Source organism: Protopterus annectens, chromosome 10.part0 (genome assembly GCF_019279795.1).
Source record: "Protopterus annectens isolate FY-2018-M chromosome 10.part0, PAN1.0, whole genome shotgun sequence".
Taxonomy (NCBI): Eukaryota; Metazoa; Chordata; order Ceratodontiformes; family Protopteridae; genus Protopterus; species Protopterus annectens.
In genome coordinates this window covers 1,370,654,086-1,370,665,179 of record NC_056744.1, presented here as the reverse complement: position 1 = coordinate 1,370,665,179, position 11,094 = coordinate 1,370,654,086, and the positions used below count along the sequence as shown (strand labels likewise).

The window sequence follows — 11,094 nt, the reverse complement described above, 5'->3', positions numbered from 1 at the left end:
CTAATAGATTGTAAAGCTGTTGCACACTTTACACTGCCAGGTGTTAAGCAATATTTCAGTACTTACGTATTATCGCAACCAGATTTCGAGCCTAGGATAATTTGAGATGATTTCGCGAAACAATTTAGGCTAACCTAAGAAGGGATGTGTAAACTTTTAAGTACTTTTCTGTCACATTGCTTGCAAGCCAGGAAGAGGGATAACAGTAAAATTCCTTTTCCTGGTTAGTGTCCTTTAACAACATAAGTTAATGAAAATTACAATACACACGGCTGCTGCTTCACAGCTGTAGTTAAGGGAACAACTGATGAAACTCACAGCTCTAGAATATGAAAAATGTAATAAATGCAAGAGAAGATGGAGAAAAAATGGATCTGGTAAAACGTCAGACTGTTTGGTACCTAACAGGGCTGGTAGTCTTCTAAACGTAATGAAATGGTCCTTTTTAAGAAATGTGAAAATGCATTAAATGCCATGACTTACAACTGTAAATAATTGAAATGGAGGTGACTTTCAATAGAAAGCGAATGTCAATCTGCATAAGCCCTTGCGCTATTTTCCACAACACATTCAATGTATTTTGAAAATCATCCTTCAGTGTACATCCTTACTACTGTAAAGCAAGTGAAGTGGCAGTATTTTAACCTTAATTTTGTTATGCTATGCTGGTGGATGCTACAATGTTTGGTCTGTCATTTTCCCATACAGCTCAATATGTTCAACTAAAATTCACTGTAATGAAAGACATTTCAGTGACACACACTTCCCTAGTAACTTTGACAACATATTTCGGCAGGAGAAGGGCTTGGAAATGAGCTGCTTCTCCTTCTCCGAATCTGGTTGCGATAATACATAAGTTCCAATATTTCTTAATAAAATATTGACATTAAAGAATGGCCCACATTTCTGCAGGACTGACATAAGTTTTGAAGCTTTGAGGCTTTAAGACACCTCAAGATACTACACAAATGACAGCTAAAGCTTCCTTGTATTATGATCTAATCACAACCCTGTGTGTGTGATATTATTATCTATACACACGCACACACACACACACACACACACACACACACACACACACACACACACACACACACACACACACACGCATGCACGCACATACACACACATGCAGTACAAATCAACTTTACAGTTATACTCCTAAACAAAAGGGTTCTGAAGTGATGGGAAATGTACAGTATTTTATTTTCAGAACAAAGCACAGTTTTAAGAAACATTCAAATCTACTAATTTGTTAACATCTAAGGAGCTCTAGAGAAAGGAAAATTATAAATTGAAACATCAAAATATATTCCTATATCTGAAAATATCTCTACATTCTGTGACACTTTCTGCAAAAGAATGTTTACAAGATAAACTTTTTTATAATTTATAGTTTTAAGACTAGTCCTATGTACAGTACTGAGATCAGTTTCATAAGTCTTGTTCACATTTCTTCATTTGGTATGTAAAATAAACTGAAATACTTTGTAAGTTTTCAATACTGAAACAAACATTTTTAATAATATACACTTTTTTGTTATTACAATTCTCTGGTATAATGAAAGCAGTATTTTGAATAGCCTAAACATTGCTGTACAGATGTCACCTATCACTAAAGCACTTTTTGTCTGTGAATTGACATATTTGTAAGCCAAGATTTTCTAAAATAAGAACAATGTAAAATAAGGAATTTATCTTTTTACTGCAACCGTCAAAAGTACATCAATAGCCAGCATGCCAGTCATTCTACATTTGGCTTACATTTCTCTTCAGAGTAAACATTTATGTGTTTTTTAACCATAGAAAAGACCTAAGCCCAGTTCCAAATGACTTGGTCTCAGTGTAGTGACCACTTACACTGAAAGCAGGCTGACAGCAGGTCTTTTGGAATCTGTCCCCAGTGTGAGCTTGTTTATACATAGGCCTTACACAAAGTAAGTCACTTATACTGAGAGTAACTCTTTTGGAATCTGGCTCCTAGTCTACTGAATTGGGATTTATATTAAGCTTATTAACAGTGCAATATTGTACATCTATTTTCCCAATAAGTAAAGGGATAATAGTACTGCATATAAGAGCCAAATTCAGAGTTAATTTAATTTTTTATACTATATGATTTTAGAAATCAAAAATAATTTTGACACACAGAGCAATATGATTCATTCATTAGCACTTTGTGGGTTTTAATTTTCCAGCAATTTGCTATAATAATGAATCTGCTTCTGCCTTCAAAGTATGACTCAGTAGGATAAGAAATTGTAAGCAACCGTGTTACTTTGAAGATATACCACTTTTAAAAACATAATCGGTACTTACTTATTATCGCAACCAGATTCCAAGTATGTCTTTCCAGGCCAGTTTCATCATGAGCAGTACAGTTTCTGGTCCAAATACATTCAAATGTATATTATAAAACATTTCAAAATAAATATTAAAAGCACAACACCGAAAAGGAATTTCGTTAAAATGCTTCAACGTATGCCCGAGGGCATTACGTGGGGAACCACAGCCCAAAGGGTCATGCTCTATGCATTTGCACATCCCGACAGAAAAAACCCGAGGGACAGTTTCTAAAATGGGGTGACTTGGTTCAACGGCTTTCAGTAAAATATGTGCACTTCCACGATTTGGAATTATTACAGTACTTCACTTACAAAATTAAAATATTCTGTGAAGAGCAATGCAAAATCCCAGAGACTTGAAAGGTATGACATGCGGGCCCTAGTTTTTTGTGTGAAAAAAGAAAGTAAATTTTCACATTGGGTGGCTTGCCGCAAGGTGTTTCAGTTATATATGTGCAGTTAAAATCAATGGATGACTTATAAAAATGACAGTTCTTCACTTAGAAAGTGAACAAAACCATGTGTTTTGTATTCGCATGCATTCACTGAAGACCAGTAATTGTATCTAAAATCCCAGAGACATCAAAAGTTTGCCGGGAGGTGGCCAGTTTACTTTTCTGAAGAAAGTAAGTTATTTCACACATTTACATCTCAACTTGGTTTCCAGACCTTGTTATATATGACACATTCTGGCAGGAAAAGGGCTTGGAAATGATCAGCTTCTCCTGTCTGGAATCTGGTTGCAATGTAGTTGCGATAATATGTAAGTACCACTCAATCCTACATGAACAATTTTACCTACTATGTGCATCTGTGAATCCATATTTTAAATATTTTATTATAGTCAAACACTATGGCCTTTGAATATCATTACATATATTCTAATATATGCACACTGTCACTACCAAATGCATAATCTAGTGACTGCTAAGAAAAGAGAAGTTTTGCATCTTTCTGTAAATGCATAGACATAAAAATAAGGGTAAACTGAAGGCAAAAAGACACACTATGGACATGTAAATGTGGCAGGTAATGCAGCAACAATATTGTTCACTTTGAAACACAAATTATAGCTAACAACATACAAAAATACACCAGGTGATGAAAATAAAGGTAGAATGGCATATACAAATAGTAATTTTAAACATGATTCCTATCATTATTTGGAATGCAACAAAAGCAAATAACTTATTAATTACTGTCAAAACTCCCCTATGTTACATTCATTCTTATCTTCAAGTATTAAGCTTGCATCATTTAATGGCCAAAGATGTCCTTTATTGTGAAAAAATAATTCAGATTAAAAGAAAAGAAAGATGCAATTAATTAATGGTGTCATTTTGCACACAATATGAATCCATTACACTTTGTTGCTTGAAGCATTCTCTATGGCTCTTAAGATGTAGGTCCATTAGCAGAAGTTTCTGTTTGTTCTGTTTTTTCGTTTGTACTGCTTTTAGTTTCTGATGTCTCTTCAGTAGAAGCAGATGACTTATTTTCATCAGTATTTGGATTTGTAATATTTGGACCATTGTCAACAGCTGTAGCTGACAGTTCTTGCTTATTATTTTCATTAATAACTTCAACAGTAGTAGATTGTGGCCTGTTAACTGTCTTAACATCACCATTCTGTGCAGGATATGTTTTGGCAATGATCTCGTACAAAAACTTGTAATGCTCCTAAATGAAAGAAAAATGAAAATGTCATTAATTGTGTAGCATAAAGAACTGTGGAGATGGTGTTTTAATTATAACTTAATTACTGATCAAGAAAAATGGAGTCAATATAGAAATTATTATATACTGAAAATACTTTTTTAGAAAATATTTCATAAACTAATTAAGTATAATGTGACCTTGTCAGTCATCCAGGAACTTTTATCCAGACCCATTGACTGATTACTTAAGAATTTGCTTAATGTTGAATTTTTACCTTTTTAATACTCAAGGGAAATGTATTCCACGATCAAGTAAGAGATTGATATAAAAACACAGACTTTGACTTTAGATAATCACTATGATACATTTTGAGTATGCATAAAATTACACCTGTTAGTAACAGCCTGCATTTAATTGCTGGAACCTGTGTTTTGAGAGACTGCCTTCCAATCTATCTGCAAATATACAGAGCTGAGTATGTATTTTTTGGTTTTAGAGTTTGTACTGTTAATTGTTGCTTAGATCTCTGTTGAAACTGTTGTCTCCCTGTTCTGAGACTGCTTTCCAATCTATCTGCAAATATACAGAACTGAGTATATTTTTTTGGTTTTAGAGTTTGTACTGTTAATTGTTGCTTAGATCTCTGTTGAAACTGTTTTGTCCCACCCACCCTTCCTATTTCTGGCATGTAGTTTAAATTTGGTGGCTTTTGCAGATGCCCGCCCCACTGTAGATATGATTTGGGACACTCCTCCAGTCCCATCTCTTTACCACATTCTACCCAATAAACTCTTTCTGCACTTGCTTTTAGTCCTTTTTAATGTAATTGCATTTTATTAAATGTGTTTGGTCTAATATTACTACATACTCAAGTGTGCTAGCTTGCACTGCATGTGAATTGTTTTTACGACTGGTTTAGCTACTTTTCTGTAAAAAAAAAAAAAAAAAAAAACGTAAGCTTGTTTCCTACCTTTCCTGTAACTAGTGTTCCAGATACAGATTTGCTGTATCCAGGACTGTATTTAAACTTCTGAGCCTCCAAGCCTATCTGTGTTGGAGGGAAGCCTTCTAGCTTATCAGTGGGAGTGGTAAGCACTAGGTAACCTGTCTACTACATAAGGTTCTGGCCCAGAAATTGTAGTTATTGGCCATTTGGGCAATCTCTTCCATCTCTCTCAACTTTCTGATTTGAAAGCCTGCATTTGCACTTGTTTCTGTCCTGTAACTCGTCTAGTGCAGATACAGATTCTTAGTTTTAGCACTTAAATTTGCTTATTCGTGCTCAGCCCCTGTTCAGAACTTGTAAGTACTAAATAAGCTATAAACTATTATAGCACTCAACCTGCCTCATTACCTAGAGGAAAACAGTTTTTATACTTACTTTTCTCACTTGCTTAGAGAAAAACAGTTTTTGTACTCACTTTCCTCACTTATCTAGAGGAAAATAGTTTTTTATTCAGGCATGTCCAAGGGTCAGCTCCCAGTGTTCTGTCCTGTCTATCTGATGAATCTGGGCATCTTGAGGCAATGAAGAAATTGCCTCATGTACACAGACAACCCTCTCCTCCTACCACCCAGCACTACAACCTGTGAGAGATGCACTTATCTAGCCAAACGGGAGGTAAAGCTCTCTCCAACCAAGACTGAACTTGACAGTCATGAGGAGAAGGTAAACATTTGTATCACAACACACTCATCACATAGTCTCACTAAATCTACACCACCAAAATCCACACATAGCAACACATAAACATTCGCGGAGACTCTCAATAATAATCTGTCTAAGCAACAGAGACCTCCAAAGCAGAAACGCAAGCAACCTCCATCCCCCAACACAACCCAAATGACACATAGCCCACAGACTCAGTGTGCCACTCAACCACAGCCAATAAGGCAAAACAACGTACCCAACACACTAGTCATAGGCGACTCTATAGTCAGGCGCACTGATGTCCCACTCACCATGCTAAACAAGGAGAAGGTTACTGTCAGCTGCCTGTCAGATGCCAGGAAACGCCACATAACCCACGCACTCAGGTCACTCCACAACAAGTACAAATATGACTCTGTCATTGTCTATGTTGATGTGAATGACCTGAGATGTACCTCTTTGGACTACATGAAAAGAGACATGGAAGAGCTCTCCGATCTTGTAGCCCAGGTAGGTATGACCCTAGCCCTGAGTAGCATTCTGCCATCGCTCAGAATGATACCACAGTACAAGGACAAAATGATTGATTTCAATAATTGGCTAAGCTTCTGGTGTCATTCTAAGGTGATCCAGTATCTGTCTGCTTGGGATGACATGGTCGACAGACCATGATACTTTGCCACAGATGGCCTGCACCTGTCACCCCTGCGATTCCGAATACTGTCTAAGGCTCTTACTGCCCCTATATTGCCTTTTTTAGGCAAAGTTCAAATGACAAATTCACCACCGTAGCAGGAAAAGGCAAGCAAAAACTGAGGGTAATGCTACTCAATGGTAGAAGTCTAAATCTCAAAATGCACTCACTCGAGGCACTCCTTAAAATGGAGAACATCGATATCTGTGCAGTGACTGAGACCTGGTTCAAGGCTGCAGACAGCACCCCTGCAATACCAGGGTATAACTCATACCACACTTTTCGGCCATATAACCTGGACCAAAACACCAAAGGCGGAGGTGTGTCCATATTCATTAAGGATATCCACACCTCCAGGCTAGTTGCTCAGCGTAATGCAGCCGAGGTTATCCAAGTGCAACTAACTCTGGGAAAAATTGCAATCCAAATTGTAGCTTGCTACAGATCCCCCACCATGCTCCAGGATTCCCACTCCTCTTTTCTTGATGTACTGGAAAATATTAGGGTTCAACAAAACACCCTAATAATGGGTGACTTCAACTACCCCATCATTAACTGGGAAAACTACTCGTGTACCAACTCCTTAGCTCAACACTTTCTGGAATTCATAAACTCCAGTGCCCTGGATCAACTTATTCATATCCCCACCAGGGGCAACAATTTCCTAGACCTAGTCATTACCAACATGAGTGACTGGTGTTCCACATCTGAGTTCAACTCCTCGTTGGTCCGATCCGACCATAAGCTAATCACCCTTGATATCCATACCCCCCCACCCCCCATTAAGGAAACCACGGTAACAAATTTCTCCAAAGCCAACTTCATGCTTCTTAAGACAGAAGTGGTGAACTTCATGACACTCATGCAGATGGACAATACAGTTATGACTGCTGAATCCTACACAAATGCACTCTATAAGCACTTATACGAGTGCATGGATTGTGCTATCCCAAACAGAACCAAGATGCTATCCTCCAAAAAAAGAAAGCCAATCTGGTGGTCCCCTGCCATAAACAAACTGTACAACAGAAGGAAGAAACTGTAGCAAAAGAGAGTAAAATCCCATTAGTGGAGGAGCTCCCTGGTCAGCCTCAGTAAGAAGCTGAGATCCCTTATAAGATCCTCCAAAGCTAGCTACGAAAACAAAATCACCACTAATTCTAAGGATAACCACAAAGCATTCTATAGCTATGTCAAGAATCTCAATGGCAACAACCAGATCTGCTCTGAGTTACAGCACAATGGCACGGAAATTACAGAACCAACTGACTTTGCCAACATCCTGGCAGATAGGTTCAGTGCTAACTTTACCCCCCCCACCCCCTAAAGGGCCCATATCTATACAGGAAGAATGCGGAGTCCCTGTAATCACAACAATGCAGGTAAAAGCTACACTCTCTAAAGCTAAAAACACAGCATCCATGGGACTGGACAACATCCCAGGCTGCGTTTTACACGAACTTCAGAACGAACTTAAGAATCATGTTCAATAATAGCCTCGCATCAGGCTTTGTGCCCACTGAATGGTGCACGGCAGCAGTTATCCCACTCCACAAAGGGGGAGCCACCACTGATCTCAGGAACTATCGACCTATTAGCCTGACGAGCCTGGTCTGCAAGGCCATGGAATGTATCATCATGGAACTCATAAACAAAGACATTGGTAACCTCCAAACTCTGGATCCCACCCAGTTCGGGTTTGTGAAAGGCAGATCATGCCTCCTGAACCTGATCGACTTCTTTCAGGCAGTCACCAAAGCCGTAGATGAGGGTAAGGTGGTTCACACAGCCTATCTTGACCTCACCAAAGCTTTCAACACCATCCCACATTCTGGAATTATAACTAAACTCACTAAACTAGGTATAAATCTCTTCGTCACAAGATAGGTTGGCAACTGGCTCAGTGACAGAACCCACCCTGTAAAAGTTGCAGACTCCAAATCTAACCTCAAAGCAGTGACAAGTGGAGTACCACAGGGTTCCGTCCTGGGACCTCTCCTGTTTGGTATCTACTTCTCTGTAGTACAGGCTAACACAGAAAGCCTCTGGCTAATGAAGTTCACAGATGACTGCAAACTAGGAGCCTTAGTGAAGTCCCCAAATGATGTGGACATCCTACAGAAGGGCCTCGCTGAAAAAGATTCCTGGTGTCAGAGCCATGGCCTCAAGCTCAGTGCCAAAAAGTGCAGTGTCATTCCCTTTGGTAAAAACTCTGTACCCATGAACTACCACATAGGCAGCAATCTACTTAACACTGAATGTGTAATAAGAGACCTTGGGTCCCAGGTGGACAGTAGTCTCTCCTTTGATAGTCACAATGCCACAGTAGTCAGGAAGTCCTTCTATGTGGCACACCTCATCATAAAAGGGTCCTCATCCAGGAAAAAAGAGGTCATTGTTCGCCGCTACTCGACAGTCATTAGACCCTTTATAGAGTACAATGCCCCTTTTAGAATGTACCTCACAAGACATCTGCAGCAGCTTCAAAGGCCACAGAAGTACCTCACAAAGAGGATTACTGGCCTCAAACAAATGCCCTACACTGACCGTCTCAAAAACTCCAGCTTTTCTCCGTAACATATTGCCTACTCCGAGGTGATCTCTGCCTAACATATAAAGCTAGGTCAAACCCAGAGCTGTTGGACATGCTACACCTAAAGAAATCCCAATCCCCCTGAGCTACATGCTCTAGGGACCTAAACCTTGTCATCACAATAAACAGTACATGCTGGAGGGATAGATTCCTGTCCCAGAGACTTCCCATACTCTGGAACAGGCTACCCATTTATGTCAAGCAAAGTTCTTCATTAGCACTCTTCAAGAAAAATTGGGGATCACTTCTGTGTCTCTGCTCGACAGTGGCATAGGAAAATAACTTTCTTGGGTGGCGTAAGCCAGGGAACCTTGATGGCTAATCTTACGTAGGCCCTTGGGCCGATAGCCTAGTACCTACCTATGAACCTATTAAGGAAATGAATTAGAGTCAAATTTCCTTTTAGCAAAATGTACCTAACCAAATGGATACCTAATCCTTAGCCTGGTTTGCAGTATCCGTCAGTTAGAGGATGAAGGCTATGAGCTGTTAATAAGCTTCATTCTGCAGTCCAGGTTTTGACTCCTTCAGATGATCACTCCAGTGGCTCTACTTGACAAAGGCACTGGGAATTAAGGTCGGGTGTCACGATGCCAGGGTAATCCTATGGGCTAGGCTTGTAAAAGCTCCAGGGCCATTAGCCTAGTACACAACTATGAACCTTTGAGCAAGTCATTTAACCACACAGTGCTCCAGAGCCTCCATTTAAATTAAGTCTCAACCTAGCTGGACAATCTGGTTAAAAAATGATATAAAAATAGATAAGGTATATTTTTAGCGAATTATCTTTGGACACCCTTAAAATGAATAATGTCATGTGACATGTAAACACAAAAAAATGTATTCCACTCAATCTGTGGTCTAATGCCACTGTGTATGGAATTAAAACTGAAGCACATCCATTACAAGCATAGCCAAAAAAAAAAATTATATGTATATGTATATATATATATATATATATATATATATCTATATATATATATATATATATATATATATGTCTACCTGAGTTAGTCGAAACACCAGAAGATCGACAAACGAATCGCGAGGCCCAGAAGATCGACAAGTCAGAAGACCGGCACGACGGGATGAAAACACCGGCTGAGGATGCCGACATGGGAAAAGGCTGTGTAAGTATGGTAGTGACGGATGTTTGGGTGCAGTAAGGTAAGTGTGGATATTGACGGTGTGTGGGGATAGGGGTGGGTTAAGTGAGTTAGGGTTAGGAGCGGTCAGGTAAGTGTGTGGTAGTGATTGTGTTTGGGTTAGGGGGTTAAGTGAGTTAGGGTTAGGAGCCGGACAGGTAAGTGTGGTAGTGATTGTGTTTGGATTAGGGACGGGTTAAGTGAGTTAGGGTTAGGAGCGGGTCAGGTAAGTGTGCGGTAGTGATTGTGTTTGGGTTAGGGCAGGTTAAGTTAGTTAGGTTAGGCACGGGTTAGCTGAGTATGATAGTGACGGACCTTAGGTTAGGTTAGGGTTGTAGATAGTTGTGTATGTGAGGTTTAGTATGGGTCTGTAGGGATTTTGGTGTGCTTGTGTTGTGTGTGTGGTTTTTGGACAGGGAATGTGTTTTGTTTGTTGGTTGTTGTGTTGTGGTGTGTGCAGTGTATGAGGTTTCGTGTTTGTGTACCGTCAGTTATTTCGTTGTCGGGCATGTGGGGTTTCGTGTTTTTGCACTGTCGTTATGTGGTTTTGGTGATTGCGTTGTCGGTCTTCTGGCGTGTCGATTATGTCAGGTAGAACCATATATATATATATATATATATATATATATATATATATATATATATATATGTATATATATATATATATATATATATATATATATATATATATATATATATGTACATATATATATATATATATATATATATATATATATATATATATGTATAGGTTCATAGGTTGGTACTAGGCTATCAGCCCTAGGGCCTATACAAGCCTAGCTATAACAATTCCCTGGCTATTTCTTCCCAGAATATTTATTTCCCTGGTCCCCTGTCTAGCAGGGTGACTGACGTGATCCCCGGGGTGAATTTCCTATCTCCCATCCAATCATCAAGGTTCCTTTTGAAAAGGGCCAAAGAGGCGCTCCTCTTGACATGTATGGGCAGTCTATTCCAGAGTATGGGGAGTCTCTGGGTCAGGAACC

General features: G+C 39.2%; 1 protein-coding gene across 1 annotated transcript in view; it reads right to left on the bottom strand.

Annotated features, from left to right (window-relative positions):
* Nucleotides 1-1,182: 1,182 nt before the first annotated feature.
* Nucleotides 1,183-11,094, bottom strand: part of LOC122814280 (receptor-type tyrosine-protein phosphatase C-like) — a 1,011,948-nt gene continuing 1,002,036 nt past the window's right edge. The window contains exon 26 of the mRNA XM_044086871.1: nucleotides 1,183-4,025. Coding sequence (XP_043942806.1) covers nucleotides 3,741-4,025 — 285 coding nt within the window. The 3' untranslated portion in view covers nucleotides 1,183-3,740. The remainder of the gene's footprint in view (nucleotides 4,026-11,094) is intronic.